The sequence below is a fragment of the Phodopus roborovskii genome, unplaced genomic scaffold (genome assembly GCF_943737965.1).
Source record: "Phodopus roborovskii unplaced genomic scaffold, PHOROB, whole genome shotgun sequence".
Lineage (NCBI taxonomy): Eukaryota > Metazoa > Chordata > Mammalia > Rodentia > Cricetidae > Phodopus > Phodopus roborovskii.
In genome coordinates, this window is record NW_026126567.1 from 13,014,001 (window position 1) to 13,034,259 (window position 20,259).

Consider the following 20,259-nt stretch of genomic DNA (forward strand, 5'->3'; position numbering starts at 1 on the left):
AATCCCACACACTCAGCCGCCCACCAAACGACAGAATAGTGGCGAGATTTGCAAATCCCCAGCCCTTTTCCTTTCGTAATTGTGGCATGTCACTGGTGATAACGCCAAAGAGAAGAACCCCAGCCGTTCTCCAGTGACATGAAGTTTCTTTGCATGGAATGAATGCATTTAAGTGAGCTTCTATTAAGAGCCGGGGGAGGGGTGGGGTGGAGTTGCAGAATCTCAGGTGCTAGGGCTGGGGCTTGTAACCTTTCCGGGGCTGGACCGCGCAGAGATCCCGGCGACCTCAGGAGAAAGCCTGGTGGAAGCTGCGCTGGGAGGTTGAGGGGTGGGGTGTGGGGTGCGGTGTGGGGATGAGACGCAGAACTGTGTGCACTCCTACGCACATGCTTGCAAATCATGACCGTAGGCTCCTTGGGCGCAGATGCTCCAGGCTGAGTGTCCCGGAGAACGAGGCCAGGACACCGCAGGCGCCTAATGAGTGTTTCGTGCGGTCACGGGTGTGTAAACTCTGAATACAAGTGAGTTCACCACGGCCTCTGTCTCCCAGGCTCCCCTTACCATGACTGTGTTTTTGATGGAGAGAGGCACTGGCGAAGGTCCCGCAAGTCCCTGAGGGCTCTGGGGTGGGATCAGAGCGACACGAAACTCAAGTCTCCGAGCATGCGCATTGGGCATTTCCAACAGAGTCTTCAGAATCTGGCCGGAAGCAGCGCATAGGTGCCTCGTTAGCGCAGTAGGTAGCGCGTCAGTCTCATAATCTGAAGGTCGTGAGTTCGATCCTCACACGGGGCACAATACTTTTGGTAGCTTCTCGTCCAAATAGACTCCCTTGCCAGAAATGAATTTTGCACTTTTCCAGGTCCTGAAAGTGAATCGGTCGCAGCACAGAGATTGCTTTGGCACGTTCTAGGAGGAGGACCTGTACCTGCTGCTCCAGTCCTTGCGATTGTGAGCTGGCGATCGCCGGCCATGAGGACACCCCCGGCTTAGATGGTTAGGGTCTTTGGTTCCCTGGGGTGCTGCGGTGCAACCCGCAAGGAGCAGGCGGGCGGAGAGCGGTGGGGACCCGCCCAGGCGCGAGGACTTCAGGGGCCCCGACCACTCGTGCCGGGCCACCACGGGGCGCACAGCAAGTTACATGGGGACGTGTGTGATGTAACCCACCCCACCTTCCAAGCTGCGACCCTGCCCGGGATACCTGTGGCCGGGAGGACTCTGCCCGGAGTAACAGCCCTTCTTCAGTGGTGGGAACAGTGTAGGGAGCCTGCCATTTTCCGGGGTGCGTTTAGTCCGGTGGCCGATTCAGGTACCCCGAAGACAGGCACGGCTTAGTTTCCTGGCTCCCTCTCCACCCTGGGATTCCAAACCCTCACCCCCCGACCCCTGGGTCGCCACAAGCCCCAACTGGTCCGCAGTCATGTCATTTCGTTGTCTAGTCATCCCTGACAGGCTTGAGGTTCTCTTTCCCTTCTTTTCATTCAGTAAAGAGCCCTTGGGGAAGGCTTAGAGAACATTTAGGGGCAACGGGGCTTCGCCACAGCAGGGCCTTCCTTGAGGCGGCTCTGTCCCCCCTTCAGCCACGAGGTTTGGGGCGGGGAATGGGAACTTTGGTAAGTGGACACGGCCGGGTTTCAGGTCCACCGTGTGACTCAAGCCGGGCTCTGGGCCATTGGGTCTGCAGTCTTTCCCTTACATACACACACCAAGCTACAGTCTGCCCGTCTCCTTCGTCCTTAGAGACACAGTCAACAGGCAAAGGGCCCCGACTAGTAAGTACTGCCTTGCTGTCACCCACCACAGGCTTGGGGAACTGAAAAAACCACTGGGTCCCTGCTACCACAGACTACTTATGACCATAGGTGGTGGCATTTCTTACTGTCACCCGTGGCCGGCAGAGTTACCACGGAGTTTCTCAGCTTTGTGGATGATTCCACCGTTGGATGCCTTACTGAAGGCCATCTGGAGGTGTGTGGGTTCATGTCATAAACACACGATTCTGTTCCTAGCTTCCTAAGCTTTGAAGACCACTGTCCACAGCAGGGATTTCTAACTTAATGGAGGCACTGAACCCTCACCAAAACTCCTGGATATCTTGCTGTTACCCCCATGGAGATCTTGGGGGTATCCTTCCACAGAATCACCCATCCCATAAGGTCATACATAGATGGGGTAGATGCTAGGGTGGGCCAACGCTGAATCTTTGTGTATGCTCAGCTGTCAGCTCCGGACAGTGTGGGTCCCTGACAAGCTCAGGTAGAAATGCCTCTCTTGTTAGTCTGTCCTACTGGCATATTCTCCTTGGGCATTTGGTACCTTCCAGTGTTCTCATCTATACTGGTTTCCTTACGTGTTTATTACGTCTTTTGTTCCACTTGCCATGCTTAGTTGTGTGGATTGGACCCAGACTGGTACAATGAGATGAAGGGTCAGATTCAGAATCTCTGCTCGGTGCACCCCCGTTCATACATCAAGCCACACAATGCTCGTCCATGTCAGCTGCTGCAGCTGTCACTTTGGGGAGAAAGACCTTTACCAAACCTTGTTCAGCACTGGAGAAAAGTCTTATGAATGCATGAATATAGATGTGAAAAGTCCTCTGATCAGATAGTGACGGATCCAAGGCCATTCAGTTTACACCATAGGGGCTGGTTGGTAAAGCTCAGCTGATTCAGTCCCAACATGAGGATCTGAGTTCAATCCCCAGGACCTGTGGGGTTAAGGCCTTCTGTATCTATGTTTCTCTTATTGGTTGATGAATAAAATACTGTCTTGCCAATGAGGCAGGAAGATAAGCGGGACTGGGATGAGGAGAATCCTGGGAAAAGTAGGCAGTGGGGGCTAGCCAGAACAGTTGCCAGGTAGGCCACGGAAGGAGTAACAGGTCTGGACCCTTCTTCCGGAACGACCACGTGGAAATACTTAGACTGATAGAAATGGGTTAATAATTAAGACAGAGCTAGCCGATAAGAAGCCCAAATCATTGGCCAATAGTTTTACAATGAATGGGGCTGAAGGGCAGTGGGACCAGCTGGGACAAAGAACTTCTTCTAGTAACAGAACCTACATTAAAAAAAAAAAAAGTCTGGACATGGTGTGTACATTTATAATCCCAGACAGAGATGTGGAAGCAGGTGGGTCCCTGGGGTTGACTCACTGGCTAGCCAGACTCGCCTATTTGCTAAGTTTCAGGCTAGCGAGAGGCCATGTCTCAAAAAACAAGGCAGAGGGGACTTGGGAACTGTTGTCTGGGGTTGTCCTCTGACCTCCATTTGGTAACACCTTATTTGTGCCTTATTAAAGCTAGCCTGAGGATTCAGAAAGCAAAATCGTCCAGGTCAGGCAGAGCTGGCACACACCTTTAATCCCAGGACTCAGGAGACAGGCAGATTGATTTTCTGAGTTCATGGACATCCTGGCCTATACAAAGGTGGAGAATAACAGAGTTCACGCCTTTGGTCACAGCACTGGAACCACACGCCTTTAGTCCCAGCACTAGGGAGGTGGAGACAGGATATTGCTGGGTGGAGAGAGGAATAAAAGGAGAAGACAGGAATTGAGAACCTTTTGCCTCTGAGGATTCATGGAGACAGGATTGCCATTTCAGCTGGGCAGAGGTAAGATCTAGTTTGCCTGCTTTGCTTCTCTGGTCTCCAGCCTGAAGGTTGAACCCCAATATCTGTCTCTGGGTTTTTACTTTTTGTGTTACATCCCCACATGCACATAACCATGTATATGTGTATAACTCCCCAATCATGTTGGAGTGTAGCCAGATGTGGACTTAGCCAATTAGCCGAAGCCCAAAGAGAAGTCTTACCAACAGAGCAATTATGCATAAGTCATTCACACACTCAAGAATAGGCCTTAGAAACTCTTTGGGTGCAATCAGAATGGGAACATTTTAGTCAAGTTCAATGTTTATTCAATTGCAGAGAATTCACATTTTTAAAAAAGTTCAAGAAAGTTCAGAAAACAAAGAAAGAGCCCTGGGTAAGACTGTGGATGGGGAGTTAAGAAGCAGGAAGAGGCAACTGGAAATGTCTTTTATTATATATTTAGTTGAATATGATAGCCACTGAAATGCCCACTCAGAGCAGGTGGCTATCCCGCCCGGGTCTGAAGGCTACTAAAGCAGTGACTTTAGCAAGATCACTGTAGGGCTCAGAAAACAAGAGAAGGCAAGAGAAAACTGCCTTGACCAAACTACTGTGGCAGTAGTCCTGAATGCCTTCTGCCACAAGGATGGAAAATTAAAAAAATGAGGTGCTACATGTCCAAGAACATGGGTACAGACATGGACATGGATGGACACACACACACACAAAGGTAATTTGAGTAGGTCCGAATTCTAGTCACAGAGGACCTAAAAGGAACTGGAGAGATGACGCAGCAGTTATGACACATTCTTCCAAAGAACCTGGGTTTGGTCCCTAATACTCACAAGATGGCTCATAACCACCTGTAACCCTTGTTCCTGGGGATCTGACACCTTCTGACCTGTCTGGGTTCCCGCACGCACGTAGTGTACACCAACCCACACAGGCAGACACATACACACAGATAAATGCTTTTCTTTGTTGACACGCTGGCGATACACAGCTGACTATGGCAGGCATTTTAGAACTTGAACTAAAGTGTCCACCATAGTCTACATTCTGTACCTGTTTCTGTGGCAAAACACCACCAACTGCCTGCACTGTAGCCCTGAAAATATCCAGGCTTAGGGACTGCTCCTGGGAAGCCAATGTCTGTACAAAGACAGGGTGGTATTTTACTCCTGTGCCTCTGTGGACAAAGGAGATCATTTTTCAGAAGCATTTGGGAAGATTATTCTTAGTGACCCCAGAAAACAGAATCGCAACAGCGCACCACACAGACCCTCTCTGTCTAGTGCTGGGCCAGGAACTTCAGATACAAGCTGGCAATTCTCGTTTGTCCCTCAGGGAGGAAGGAAGCCTGGGAGCCCCCTGCAGCGCTGGCAGTGCAGTACTGCCTGCTGTCAGCAGAGGGCAGGAGAAGCTGAGCCAGAGACTGTGCTGTGCTGGGTGGGGTCACACAAAAGAGGCCCCACAGCCCTCACTGCCGGAAGTGCAGAGCAGGCAGCTGCCATGCCCTCAATCCCACAACTGCAGGGTTCTAGCCCAATCCTGCTTGTTGCTGCTGCAGAAACCCAGTTTGCTTGTTTGAAGTAAAGTGCTTTTATTTACTTACGATGGGCACACGAGTGTGTGATAGTCAGAGAACAACGTGGTTTTCTCTTTCCACCCTGTGAGGCCATGAACTCAGGCCATCGGGCTTGGAGCATGTACCTGGACTCACTCGGTAGTCTCCCTGACCGTGGAGTCCTGTTCTTTATTTATTCTTTATCTTTAAAATAAACCCCATCTCATTAGCTAAAGGCTGTGAAGTCTGTGCTGGCTTTAATAGTTTCCAAACACCTTTACTGTGGAACACTCTGGAAGCCTTTTACATGCCAAAAGCATTAACATTCAATAGAAAACATAATTTTATAGACATATTTCTCTATACAAAAGGTCCTTTATAAAAATCTAGAATAAATAATTGAAAAATCAGTGCCATTGATTTAAAAAAGGTATCTCTTTGATTGTTTCATGGTGAAATGTGTTCTATGTCACCATAAGATGAGGGGGCTGACACCTGTTCTGAGCCTGGGCGGTGAGTCTCTGGCGAAGACTGCGCACTCTCTTGAGAAGATCATGTTCCATGTGGTCCCATTCTGTCGCTTTCCTGCTTGGAAAACCTTGAATACAAAATTTAGTTATCAGCAGTTGAGCTTTCTGATGCACTAATGCAGTATTTACCTACAGTGGGATCATGTTACAAAAGTCAGTAACAAAACCAATACCCTAACAAAAATCCTGAACAAAAAGGTCAGCTTTTTTGCTATTGCTGTTGCTGAACTGGATGAATGTCAGCGGAGAACTTAACAGCTTTCAGCTACTGAGCACACAGCATATGTGTAAATTAGGTACAAAGCTTGGCTGGGAAGCTGAATGGTTCAGGACAGCACACACGCCACCAAGATGCTCAATGGAAAGGAGAAAGGACAGACTCCAAGTTATGAGCTGAACCTCAGTCCACAGCAACTTTCCCAAATACAGGGTGTTCTAGCAGCAGCTAAAGTCAGGGAGGTCCCGAACTAAAGTAACACCCTGTTCAAGTTATAGCACTTCATCCCGATGGAGGAGCTGGTAACAATGAGTCAGACTCGAGGGAGCACACTTTACATAGTTAAACAGCTCCAGTTTCTGAATTTCACTCCCAAATGAAGGCAGCTTTCATTTTGCTGTCAAATCACCCAAACTCAGTTGGCTCTTCCCTGTTACCTGGCCTAAGTCTAAACTCTACTGGGGCTGCTGGTGTGTGTGTGTGTGTGTGTGTGTGTGTGTGTGTGGTCCCCTCTTGGGGGAAGACAGTGAACCACAAGAGGCAAAGGTTTAGCTCTGGGGTGTCAGGGAGAGACCAGATGTGAACCTCGTACATTCCACCGGCCTCCTAGAGGATCCTTGGCTTAATTCTTACTCTGGCATAGAACTTCTGGATCCATACAATAGGACTCAGCAAAAATACTTCATGTAGTATGGAATGTCATGACTTGTCATTAGCAATACCTCTGATAAAGCTTGTCTTCTAAGAGACCTCACAAGACCAAAAAAAAAAAAAAATCGCATTTTGCCTTGATCTATACAAAGCCTTATTGGAAAGCCAGTTAAGAGTCTAATAGGTGGGGGTGGGGTGGGGGTGAGGTGGGGGAGTGGGGGGGTAGGGGTGGGGGTGGGAGGATGTGGGGGGTGTGAGGGTGGGGTGTTGGAGTGTTGGATCTATGTTACAGTCTATTCAGTGTCGCCCAGGCTGTTTTGGGGCAGTGGTGCTGGGTTGAAGAAATGGAGTCACGTGACCTCTGTCTCAGGCTCCTCCCCATCCTGTCTTCCCCAGCAGAGCTGTGTCCTTTCTGGGCTTCCTCCTGCCAGTGCCCAGGAAACCACACCTGTGCTGCCCTTGCTCCTTCAGCCTGCACTCTGCATAAATATTGTGAAATAGGCAAGGACAGCGTCTGCCTTATTTATCAACTTACTCTGTGCTGCAGGGTCCATTTCAGAAACGTCATTGAATTGTGAGGTTTGGGGCAAATAGCTTGAGGCCATGCGTTCCCTTTGCAACCAGGGCACTTCTGCTAGGAAAGGGAAGAGAGGAGAGAGGGGTGAGAACGAGCAGGAACCGTGCTGGGCAAACTCACCTGCAGGAGTGGTTACCAACCCTGCCCTTCCTGGTTCTTTGCTGGCACTGAACTTAGGGCTCCTTGCACACTAGGCAAGCCCTCTAATGACAAGCTCTATCCCTCGCTCAAGGCTGTTTTCTATCAGTTCAACCCCCATCCTCCCTTCCCTTGTACCTCTCCTCCCCAAAAGGGCACTACTTCCTTTTAGCCAAGCACAACTTGATGAAGGCAACAGAACAGGCCTGTAGAATTTATCCCTGGTAGCCGCACAGACCCCGCGGGTACCACTCACCTTCACTCGGTGGCTCTCCACTATGTTCCAAAGCTGCACTCGTCTCCTGCTTTAGGAACCACTTTCTGCAGGCATCTGAGTGGGCACAGGCTCTCCTTTCTGACTGCAAATGAAACTCCTTTTCTTCAGCTTCCTTCCACTGCACACAAGAAGGACAAACACACCCTCAGAAACGGGAAACAGACTTCTCTGCGGTCGTGAAACACGCAGGACCTGTGGGACTCGGGGTGTCTGTGGTGGCCTGTGGCTATATTAGAACCCCGAGAGCAGAGGCAGGTCTCGCTAGCAGTGATGCAGCAACTGTTCTTCACAGGTTCTAGGCCTTATGAGACCCAGCTAGCTGCCCACTGGCGGGAATTAGTTTCCTTTACTGTGAGGCCTAAGTAACAGACTACAAAATTCAGAGAAGCAATGTTTGCTTGGCTCTGATCATAAAAATCTAGTCATTTCTACTAGCCCCAGCTCTTTCCCTATAAAATGAGGAAATTCATCTTAAAATGATGTCAGGGATGACTGACTAGTGAATTTCAAGCCCCCCGGAAACAAGAAAACTACTTCCATCCTCCTTAACGCTAACGCTACTGGCTGCAGGTCTGCCACTCAAATTCATTTTTACATTTTAATTATAAAGAGCTGGGGAAGTTAAGGCAGTAATACTATGAAATCAGCAAGAACGAACCCAGGAGCTGACAGGCCGAGATGACAATACGAACCAGAAAGATACCGGTTACGTGCGTGCAAGCACCTCGGTGTTAGGTGACGTTCTTGCATACCATCACATAACATAACAAGATACAGCCTTGTATCTTGATCACTAATGGGCTAGGGGCATAACTCAGTGGCAGAGTGCCTGCCTGTATTGGAAAGGCCCTGCCTGGTCCAGTCATCGTCCAGCCAGCCAGCAAAGGAAGAGATTAGCTTAGCATACCAACAATACCTTTGTAAGTTTCCCTCACCTTCTTAGCTTCCTCCTCCACCATCGCATTTAGGATCTGCATTTCTTTCCTCCTGTTCTTCCGGAGGAGAGTGGCGACTTCTTGGTAGCCCTCGCTGCGCTGTAGATCGTCATATTTCTGTTTATGTAAAGCTTGAAGCTTCCAGTCAGCGTTCAGGCAGGCTTGCTCAGCTTTTGCCAAATTGTCCTCAATTACCTAAGAAAAAGAAATTTCAGCAACAAGATGAAATCATGTAAGACATGGACGTCTGTCCACTCACTGTCTGCTAGCTGTTTGCTGTGGTAACAGTCACCAGGGTGTTTAAACCAACTGAGTTCCCGGCCCCACCATAAACCAGTTAAATCCATCAGTGCACCAGCTGAGCAGACACACGTGGGGTGGGGGATGGGACTGTGAGTTCAAGGCCAGCTCAAGATCAGGTGTTAAGTCTCCCGAAGTGACTGCTTTTCAGCCAACACTGAGAACTTTCAGGCTAGAGAAAAGGCAAGGCTCAACAACTTCTCTTTTTAACACCCTGAAAAGCAGTTAGAAAAAGTCCGTTTTCAGATGCACAAAAACCTGTGAGAGAAACAAAACAGGATGGTACCTCAGAGGGATCAGCTCTCAGACGGGTGCAGAAGGTGCCTCTGAGCCCCACCATTCCTGATTTTTAGAACAGAGCCAGTCTGGTATACACTCACTTAACACTGTGTTACAGGGACCTTGGAGAAAGTTCTCAAAATCTCAAGTCCTACCTCAACCCACTTCAGCTAGCATTTCTGAAAGGGCACTTCGTAAGAGATTCTATAAAATAATTGGAAAAAAAATTTTTTTTGAATCCCAGCACTTGGGAGGTAAAAGCAGGTGGATCTCTGAGAGTTCAAGGCCAGCCTGGTCTACAGAGCCAGTTCCAGGACAGCCAGGGCTACTACACGGAGAAAGCCTGTCTCAAAAAACAAACTATAAAACAATTGGAATTTTTTTTTTCTTAAGGCTTCACCAATATACTGCACCCTCAAATCTGGCACAATCCCTTCATTCTATGCCAGTGTTTCCAAGCCCGACGGGCATCCCACATTGCTTGATAAAAGTTACGAATTTCCTACAGGGAAAAGTCTGGAAAAGTTTGGCTTGTACACAAGGCAGAGCCTTGAGGCTGTGCGACCTTGTGCTCTCAGGGACAGTTCCTGAGGAGAGCACAGCAGGACTGAATAATGTGTAAGTTATGAGTTCTCCCATGCTTAATGTTCTCTCAAAGGGCATGTCAGACGAATGAGGCCAATGCACTCAACAACCCATGAACGCAGAGCCCGGGAGCCCCTAAGACTCAGGCAAACGAAACAAATGCATTACTGCAAGTTCAAAAACTTCCAAATGTGTATTCTCAGAAGGTCAGCCCTCAGCTCCTGCTGTGGACTCCAGGTTCAGTAGGCTCTCACCCTCTGAGTCCTTCTGCTCCCCATCTGGCTGGATTCTAGCAGATTCTGGAACATGTGTTCTTCAAGAGCCACTTTCTGCCTATGGGCATCTGCATCTTCTCGGATTTCCTTTGCAATAGCATCTTGACTTCTAGAAAGATCCTGTAGAACACAAAGGGACTTTGCTTTCTTCAGACCCCAAGGACATTTGTAACCATCTCATTGTCAAGTAAAAAGGAAACAGGTGACTTCACTGACTGGGACCCTGAGAAACTTCTCCATAATGCATTGAGAATGGCAAGCATGTCGGAATCATCGTCTAAATTCTACAAGTTAACAGGGGTATGGCATGCTGGAGAATGTGGCTTAGGATCCATTCCCACCCACCCCCAGCTCTGCATCAGACTTTGAAAACCAGCAGCCGTGGCTGGCCACCCTGGAGACCGTGTGGAAGGTACTAGCCAAGGGCTGTGTGCGCAGACCTGAGAGGGTCCCATGCTCACGCTCTGGTTATCATTGCAGTTTCACACAATCAGAAAGTAAAGTCAAAGCTGGGGCTGCAAGTCACCTGGCTGAGTGCTAGGTATGCACAACAACCCCGCAGGGCTCCTCAGCATTCTATAGTGTGTTATTACCCAGCTATGGAAAGGAATAAAGCACTGAGCTATGCTACGGCATGGATAAACCTTGACAACATTCCGGAAAGAAGCCAGTTAGAGAAGATATTGTATATATGCTGCATCTAAAGGAAATATCTAGGATAGACCAATCCATAGAGTCGGAAAAAAGATCAGTAGTTGCTCTGGGTGGGGGAATGGAAAGCTGGGGCATGTGGGAAGTGAACAGCCCTCATGATGATCTAAGTTAAAAGCAGACGGAACACAAACTGTATGTACCAGGAGTCTCACTGACCACTGTGAATGACATTAGCTGCTTTTTTCTTACAGTATTGGGATAAGCACAGGGCCTGTGTGGTCTATCATGTGTTTTACCACTAAATAGAGCCCTGGGAGTTACTTCCTTTTAAGATTTACTTTTAAATCATGTGTGTGTGTGTGTGTCTGTGTGTGTATGTGTGTGTGTGTGTGTGTGTGTGTGTGTGTGAAGCATGGGTGTCCTCAGAAGACTTGGAATTAGAGTTATTGGTAGCTGGGAGCCACCTGATGTGGTGCTGGGAAATGAACTCTGGTCCTCAGCAAGAGCAGTACATACTCTTAATGACTGAACTTACTCAGTGTTAAATCTATAAGATGAAATCCCAGCCCCCAGCAATTCTTTCTTTAAAAAACATTGTTTGACGTGTATGAATGTTCTGCTTGCATGGATTTATATGTGCCACATGTATGCAATGCCCATGGAGGCCAGAAGAGGGAGCTGGAGCCCCTGGGGCTGGCGTTACAGGTCACAGATGGTGGTGAGCTGCCACGTGAGCTCTGAACTGCTGTGCCGCTGCTCAAGGCCCAGGGGTTATTTCTTGACTCAGAGATTTGTATTTTTCTAATCATCTCCAAGCAGCTTAACTTACCCTCACAATTACCTAAAAATAAAAGTATTTTTCAGTGACATACAGAAGAGGCACATGTACAAAGATGTTTATTGCTAAATTATAAACCACTTTGCCTGTGTTGTTTTAAGTGTACTTGTGTGTGTATAATGCCTGTAGAGGGCACTGGATTACCCCAGCCTGCACCCTGGAACTGGGTTACACATGATTTCTAGCTGAAGTGTATGCACCTGGAACTGAACCTGGGTCCTCTGGAAGAAAGCCAGGGCTCTTACCCACTGAGCTGTCTCTCCAGCCCAAACATCTGAGTTTAGATCATGCTTAGCTCAACAACAACTACTGCAGATAACTGTGAGGATCCATAGCCATTCAGAAAAAGAATCACATCATGCTATTTGAATTATCACTGAACGAGTAACAAAATGGTTTTCTCAAATAAAAACTTGCATTAATAGTTCTTTTCAATGACAAAAACTGAAATATATACCCTAACTGCGCGTTTGCTGACTTAATTTCGGACAATTCAGATACGGAGTATCTCACATTTCTTGCTTCATGCTCCTATGCTCTCAAAGGATCAGGGAATCCCTCTAATCTAAATGTCCCACAAGCAGCGGTTCAGATTGGGAGGGCCCCGGATCTGGGCACCGTGCACCTCACAGGGTGGGAAAGTTCCCACTCAGGTCTTCAGATAGGGTGATTTCAGCCACTGCCACACAAATGCCCGCCGGGGAGTTCAGCAAACAGAAGCCATCCTGAGGCCAAAGCTGGGCTCCAGCTGGTGCCGCAGACCTGTGACTACACTGTGGGGATCTGGGAATCTGAGTATTACACATACTGCATTCCGACATTTGCTAACCTACAATCCATGATGACAGGATAGTCTGCTTCGGTAAATAAAACGAACAGGGCAAGCCACAAATGAGCAGCCTCTAGGGGCTGAAGGGCAGCACTTTTCTCCCGGAGGGAGCTGGCTCCTACCTTCTCATAAAGTCGTTTTTGTGATTCGAGTTCCAGCTGTCTCATTTCCAGGTCTTTGGCTGTGGCAGCAATTTCTTGATCTCTCATTTGTATCTGCGGACCAATCACAAATTGTCAAGGCCCCACAGAACTCACCGCACAATTTTGAAGGGATTTATAATATTGTAATCTGGGTAGCCCAATTAATAGCACTCCAAAAACAACAACCACCAGGAACTGGGTTCAAAACAGAGTAACTGGCAGCGCAGTAGTACTCTCATGGAATCTAGGGCGAATCTGGGCTAAGCTTATTTTTTAGAAAGCATGCACAAGCGCCATATGCCCACGTAGACAGACTGACTAGCAGATGGCAGCTCTTCCCTGTACATTAAGCAGCTCCCTGTTAAAGGAAAATGCAAGTTAGGGAGGAGAGAAATAATGTTTACTCTTATTAAAACAACATATTGTTTAATTTAAAAAATTAAGCTTCTAAATTATTTTATAAATTTGACTTCGCAACTCCTAAGTCCAGGCTGAAGTTTCCTGTGACCTGACGGGATCATGTTCACCTGGAGCTCACTGTTCCCAAGTCTCATTACTAGGGGGCCTCACTTCTGTAAGACAGGGGTTGGATAAGGGACTCTTTATAGCGTCTTCCTAAGTATTTGGATCCTACAGACCCAGTTATTTTGAGGGTGAGAATAGAGTACATGATGTGTATTTGGAAAATGAAACTATCACCAATTAATTATCCAACTGGCAATCCCCATCATTCATTCAGCAAAGGTTTAACAACTGTAGCATTATCACTACCAAATATCTGTTGACTAAAATGCAAGCTATTAAATCCTCATAAGAAGCAATAAAAATGAGGACACTGTGGGATGCAGAGACACACGTTTAAGGGGTAAAATAAACACTGTGCAATTGACCTTAAGGAAGCTACAGGAACGCAGTAGCTAAGATCAGGCCTGAGCATGAAGCCGGAGCCCTGGCCACACAGAGAGGGGAAGCAGAGGCTGGGCACAGCACCGCATGCTGTGGAGGTCCAGTCACTTGATTATGAATTCTCAGAGATAGAGACAGCACACACCAAGACCACCAGTCCGTGAGTAGCCCTTCGCATGGCCCTGCCGGAGCTGGGCGGGCAGAACACACAGCATGCACAGGAGCAGGCAGCCAGGGTAGCAGGGCCTCTCTGCTGCCACTCAGAGGATTCGGGATGCCCTACGGTACAGCAAGTGGGTTTGGGATGGCGACATCAGACTTCTGAGCATGGACCACTTTTGGGAAGGTACTCAGACTTTTTATGAAGAACACAAAGCTGTTACTTTGATTCACTGGATGAAGTACCTTAAAAGAGCTGCAGCTTGTAAAAGCCAATTAAAATTAATTGGCCTTAAACAAGAGGTATTGAGGTAAATGTTTTATAAGGCCAGGTTTTAAGTTTCCAAAATTAATGCATAAATTTAATAATGAGGAGAATTTCAACTGGATGGGAGTGGGGATTCAGGAAGATCAAAGTCTCTGGAATGTAAATGTTTGAGATATTGAGTCAAAGAACAACTTGTGAGGATTAGGCCCAGCTTAAAGAGCCACAGCTGCTGTCACCCATTGTGGTGCTGAACAGCAACAAACAAGGGAGAAGAGGATACACAAGGAGTCTGTGCAGTAGTAACCTCAGCAGGCAACTAAGCTAACACTCAACAAGGACGTTGGGACAGCAGCATGCAGCATGCGTTCTATAAGGAGGTGAGCTTGGTCCCTGGCTCACTCCTCACAGTCAATCTTCAGAGACACTCGGGGCTGGCAAACCTTTTCCACAAAGCATCGGATGGTAAATAGTTTAGGCTTTGAGGGTCACAAGGTTTTTGACACAACCACACACCTTGCCAATAATTTAAAAACTAAGATACTGTTAGAAACAAACAAAAAATGACACCATAAACATTTTTTAAGAGGCAAGCAGTAAAAGCCAGCTGAAAATATTTACCTCAAACAAGGGTTAACATCCCAGCCACACAATGCATGGCCATCACCAGCTATGTGTGACTGCTGGGTAAAAAAAAAAAAAAAAAAAAAAAAAAAACTGTAAAGGCCAAGGGCAAAGGAATGCAGGCCGCTGCCTGTCTGGTCAGAAATGTCACTGTTCATCTACAGACATTTCCTCTTCAGAGACAGACTGACCGGGCTTTTGTTTTTAGAAAATGGTTAATTACAGACTTCCTGTATTTCTCTACAGGTGGAGTAACTATGTTTATATTTTCTTATGTATGCATTTTTATTTGCCTTCTATTTCTGTGGCACATTATAAAACCTGACTGTTTAATGTCTTTCCATGCTGCGTTCCATATTGTGGCTGTGTAGTATTTCTCTAGTGAATACACCACAGTTAGTCACTTACACACTTAAGATATGCATACCCCAGACATTGTAGCTTTAGAACTGAGGAAGCACAAAAACCCAGCTCTCTAACTCCAGATGTTCCGTACTGGAAATCCTTTTTGTATTGATCACATGTGAACTTTATAAAAGAGAAGAGAATTTCCGCAGCTCACAACTTGTAGAAAGTCACTATACCAGAACTAATTTCCTGGTATAGGAATGGCAGAAAGTTAGAGGAGGAGCTGTTTAGCAAGCATGGTGGGCACTAGCATCATGGCGTGGTTTGAAGGTGCTCGTGACATGGGGGTGAAGGGAGAGCTCGATTAAGATGAAGCTGAAAAACCTTTCTCTCAATCTCGTCCTCCAGCCTGCGCAGCTCCATTTCACGCTGATCTTGCTGGAGCTTCAGAAGGCGTCTCCTGGCAGCATCCTGTAAGTGCATTTCCTTTATCTTCAGCTCTCTTTTCACCGCAGCTAGCCTGAAAAACAAACTGTATCAAAGCACTTTCCAGTACATCTCTGATTCTTTCTTCTTCCCCACTGAGTTGCCTGTGCTGTTGGGATACACTTTGTTCACTGCAACACAATTGTGTATACAATAAACAAAGTCAGTACTCGAGGGCCATGGTCAAGTGCATCCGGCCAGCCTTCTGACTCTACCTTCCACTGGTCTACCTGTGCAGCTTTCCCTGCCCCCGATGGAATCTGGGGGCCTCTTGCATGCACAGCAAGCGCGTTACCAGCAAGCTGCAGGCCGGCGCGATCGCATCACTTCAGCACAAGTGATGCGCTTTAACCACTACAATGGCGTCAAGCAGGGTACCCACATCCTTTATAGTTCTAGTGGAGGCCATCAGTTCTGAAATTGCAGTTCTGTAACTGCCCATAGAAATGAGGATCAATAGACTTGGAGACAAGTCAGTTTCCTAAGCTGACTGTGGAGGTACACGACACACCTCAGTGCTAGGGAAGCTCGGGCAAGGGATTTCCTCTCTGCCGAAGTTTACATACTTAAAACTTAATTTCATTTATTTGCCTGCGTGTATGTATGTGCACCACATGCATTCCTGGAGCCTGTAGAGGCCACAAGAGGCACTGGATCCTAGGAACTGAAGTTACAGATGGTTGGGAATATCTTGTGGGTGCTGGCATCCAAACCCAGGTCCTCTACAAGGGCAGCAAATACTCTTAACCACTGAGCCATCTGTCCAGCCTCTTGTCAAAGATCCTGTTTGTTTGTTTGCTGTGAGACAGGGTCTCTCTATGCAACCCTGGCTGTCCTGGCTCTCCTTGAACTAAGAGTTCTACATGCCTCTGCATCCTAAGTGGTGGCATTAGAAACATGCACAACCACACCTGGCATTGCCCAAGTTTTAAACGCACGAGGAAATAAATGGTTTAAGTTTTTGGATCATTTTAAAAATTACATTGCACTAGGAGATGGTGGCTCGTGCCTTTAATCCTAGCACTTGGTAGGCAGATACAGGCAGATCCCCATGAGTTTGAGGCCAGTCTGGTATACCCTGTCTTGAAAAAAAAAAAAAAAGTCAGGTACTGGTGGCTCATGCCTTTAATCCTAGTACTAGGGAGGTAGAGGCAGGGGATCTCTGTGAGTTCAAAGTCAGCCTGGTCTACAAAGGGAGTTCCAGAACAACCAGGGCTGTTACACAGAGAAACCCTGTCTTGAAAAAACAAAAACAAAATTACATTGCACCAAGAGTGATTTTCCAATACTCTATTACAAAGCTTATCAGCTTACCATAGAAAGTTTTTTTTGTTTGTTTGATTTTGTTTTGTTTTTTAAATAGAGACTCGGTCTCACACTGTAGCCCACCTAGGGTGGTCTGGAATCCCACTATGAAGTTCAGACTAGCCTGAAACCGGCAATCCTCCTGCCTCGGTGTTGCCTCCCAGGGTGTTGGGATGAAGGGCATGAATTATATTTGGGTTAGAATGAATATTGCTAAATAATGGTTTTCAAAATACACTATAGCTTATATTACTTCTGAAAATTCATGCAGGGGCCAGATTCAACATTGCTTTAGAATTAATTTTACTGCCTATAAGTTTAGATGGCACATACACTTTATTACCTTACACATTTGCTTAATGGAAATTACACTGGGTAACTTTACATACAATGTTCTATGTAAGAGAAGGAGAGGGAGCAGAACTTATCTGACCCCTGTCCTAGGTTTCCCAGAGCAGTAGGCTGCACCTGCGTCCTGCTGGGCCATGAGGACTCACCTGTGTCCTGCGGGGTCATGAGGACTCACCTGTGTCCTGCGGGGCCATGAGGACTGCACCTGTGTCCTGCGGGGCCGTGAGGACTGCACCTGTGTCCTGCTGAGTCATGAGGACTCACCTGTGTCCTGCTGGGCCATGAGGACTCACCTGTGTCTCTGCTGGGTCATTTTCTCCTCCTCCTGCAGAAGCATCTCTCTTCTGGTCTCCTCAGCTCTACGGAGCAGCTCTTGCTTCTGGTACCAAGCCTCATCCTCAGCCCTCTGTTCATCTACTTCAGCTTGCATATTTTCAACTGTCTGCCTGGAGTAGACAATATTAGTATTATAAAAAAGGCAAACAAGAAAGTTAAGTGCTTTAATTCAAAACATCCCAGATATAAAATGTAGGACCTGTTGAAAGTACAACATGTGGTTTTATTTTCAGGTACAGGAGAAACTAGACCTCTTTAGAGACATTTCTAGCCTTCAAATTTGGATTTTACACACACACTTTCGAATTCAAATGGATTTCTCATTAAAACTTCCACCCGGAGCAGGAAAACAGGCTCAGGTTAAGATCGTGTGCTCTCTTGCAGAGGACCCGGTTGATTCCCAGCACCCATACCTGGTAACTCACAATGATCTGTAACTCCAGGGGATCTGGTGCCCTTTGGCCTCAGCTGGGCACCTGCACACACAATGCCCACAAGCTCATACAGGGACATTCTAAAGAAGAAAACCTTATTTATAATGTCTAATTCATATCATGATTATTTATATGTCTAATCACACATGGTTACCTCTCTCTCAAGAAATCCAATTCGTCATTCCTGATCCTTTCTCGTTCCTGTGTCTGATAGTCCACAATAAACTTTGGATACTGATTAAATATGGGGTATTGCCCTTTTGTCAATGCAACAAAAGCATCCAGCATGCTACTTGGATGAATATCAGTAGGCGTAGTCTCCATGAGACGATACACTTCTCTAATCACAACGTTTATGTCCAGGTTATTCCGATGGTGAAAAAAATACTGGAAGACAATGTGAATTTTCAATCAGGGTTTAGTTGGTAAAGCACACTATTACTCAGAAGAGGCAGTCAGAGTGAGGAGACACACTCAAGGGGCAGGGGAAGCAGAGCAAGGGACCTTGGGGAGTTACAGGGGACGGTGGCAAAGGCGAGGCCTGAACGGTGAAGACAGAGTTCAGGGAGCACAGGGAAGGGAAGGAGAGGCTCTGAGTGTGTGCGTGTGGGTGGGGGCTGGGTGTGTGTGTGGTCTGTGGGGAGGGTTCTGTGGGTCTGTGTGTGTGGTCTGTGTGTATGGGGCTCTGCGTGGGAGGAGGGGCTGTGTATGTGTGTGTGTCTGTATGTGTGGGAGGGGCTCTATGTGTGTGTGTGGGGGGGGCTCTGTGTGTGTGTGTGTGTGTGTGTGGGGACCCTGTGTGTGTGTAGGTGTGTGTGGTGGTGGCTGGGGACCAGTTACAGAAATAATTTGCTTTTCTGTCACTGTGTAACAGCTCGGCTGGCCAAGATTTTGCTATAAAGCCTAGGCTGGCCTCAAACTTGTGATCCTCCTGCCTCAGCCTTCCCAATGCTGATGTCACAGGTCACTCGTCTTTAACTGTTGCACTCGGGAGGCAAAGGCAGAGGACTCTCATGAGTTACAGAGTGAGACTGAGCCAGCCTGGGCTACATACCAAGACCCTGTCTCAAAAATCCCAAACAGGCCGAGCACAATCAAACTCCCAGGTACTATTCTACACACACCTCCAGATGACCACAGACCACAGGGACTGCTAATGAGATTGCTCAACCAAGAGAACAACCAACCAAGTGTTCAATGCTCTTTACAGACGAAAAACAACGCGGTTATCACAACCCGCTTGTCAATAATCTACACAAGGTCCAACTTTGTATCTATTGCATTTCTACTACTTAGCACTAATGCCTGATCCAGTAGACGCTCAGTCAGGAAATGTCCCTCTTGGTGTAAACAAGTGCGATTTGAGAGCCCTTGTGTGGGTTTCTTGTTGGCTTGGTGGGGATGGGGCGGAACCCAGGGCCTCGTGTGTAGGCAAGCACTCCACCACTGACAGGGCTTCCAGCCTAGAGAGCCTTCTCTGCGGACGGGTATTTACCTCAAAATCGTCCTTAAGAGTCGAGTTGAGCAAAGGTGCTCTGGAGCAGGTATTGTAGGCCACCACGGTCATCAGGAGGAAGGAGGGGTGATTGGAGAAGACATTATCAAACAACCGGAGCCACTCCTCTCTTGTCAGCACTTCTGAGAACACAGTTTCAAGGAGAGGCCAGGCGTACAGCTAAAGCACACAAGAAAAACATACGGTAGGCAATCTAAGAGTCGAGGAGGCATTGGCAGTTTAAGCTATGCAGTAAATACATTCAGCGCATAGTTACGAAGAGAGCTAATTTGGACAACGCCTCTGTGCCCCCCCCCCCCCCCGGCAGAGAGCAAACAGGGCCTGGTGTACACACAAGGCAAGTACACCACTGAGCTGCATCCTCAGCCCCTATCTGGATTCTCTTCATAGACATTCAGGAAGGTAACTTAAAGAAGAATGGCCAATTGTTAAAAATACAGATCTTGTGGCACGACAGCTCTGTGCCCACAGCTGTTTGCCATCAAGCTGGTGATGGGGGTGTAAGTCCTGCATACATGCCCACAAATGTGTACACACACCCACATATACACAAACACACTATATTAACTCAATTTACATATTATAAAAATTACCAAGTAAAATCTACCTTTCATTATTCACTGGGGGGAAATACTGTTTTATCCATACCAGAGTCAAAATAAATGACCCCACGCGGAAGCCCTCTATTTCTTACCTGGGAAGCCCCTCTATTTCTTACCTGGGAAGTCACACCTCGATCTATAAAGTGCTGTAGCAGTTCCTTGTCATGAAATGCCAAAACATTTTCTATCATGCTAAGAATATTGATGGGAGGGTTAGGAAAGTACTCAAACCAATGTTGACACCAATTGACTACAAAGGAAAAAAATCAGAGAATTTGTCTTTAAATATTTTTATGTATTATAAAAGGATTTTTTTTTCTTGAGGCAGTCTGTGTGTGTGTGTGTGTGTGTGTGTGTGTGTGTGTGTGTGTGTGTGTTCATATCCCAGGCTCAAACTTCTGATCCTATCTCAGTCAACCTCATGTTATGATTACAGGCAACCACACTAGGTCAGACACAGGTGCCTTCTACACACTACTCAACGCCAACCACTACCCCCAGCCTGTTTACTCATTTAGTTAGTTACAGGTTCTACG

General features: G+C 47.2%; 1 protein-coding gene and 1 non-coding gene across 2 annotated transcripts in view; one reads left to right on the forward strand and one right to left on the reverse strand.

Annotated features, from left to right (window-relative positions):
• The first annotated feature begins 722 nt into the window (after positions 1-722).
• On the forward strand, positions 723-795 carry Trnam-cau (transfer RNA methionine (anticodon CAU)). Its single transcript has one exon. It is a non-coding gene; the product is annotated as a tRNA-Met (tRNA).
• Positions 796-5,331: 4,536 nt separating this feature from the next.
• Tbc1d31 (TBC1 domain family member 31) overlaps positions 5,332-20,259 on the reverse strand; it is a 50,666-nt gene continuing 35,738 nt past the window's right edge. Inside the window, exons 12-22 of the mRNA XM_051202521.1 lie at positions 19,840-19,973; positions 19,101-19,280; positions 17,760-17,992; positions 17,129-17,281; positions 15,078-15,213; positions 12,371-12,463; positions 9,907-10,047; positions 8,489-8,683; positions 7,533-7,671; positions 7,097-7,192; positions 5,332-5,761 (exon numbers count right to left, since the gene is read on the reverse strand). Coding sequence (XP_051058478.1) covers positions 5,628-5,761; positions 7,097-7,192; positions 7,533-7,671; positions 8,489-8,683; positions 9,907-10,047; positions 12,371-12,463; positions 15,078-15,213; positions 17,129-17,281; positions 17,760-17,992; positions 19,101-19,280; positions 19,840-19,973 — 1,634 coding nt within the window. The 3' untranslated portion in view covers positions 5,332-5,627. The remainder of the gene's footprint in view (positions 5,762-7,096; positions 7,193-7,532; positions 7,672-8,488; positions 8,684-9,906; positions 10,048-12,370; positions 12,464-15,077; positions 15,214-17,128; positions 17,282-17,759; positions 17,993-19,100; positions 19,281-19,839; positions 19,974-20,259) is intronic.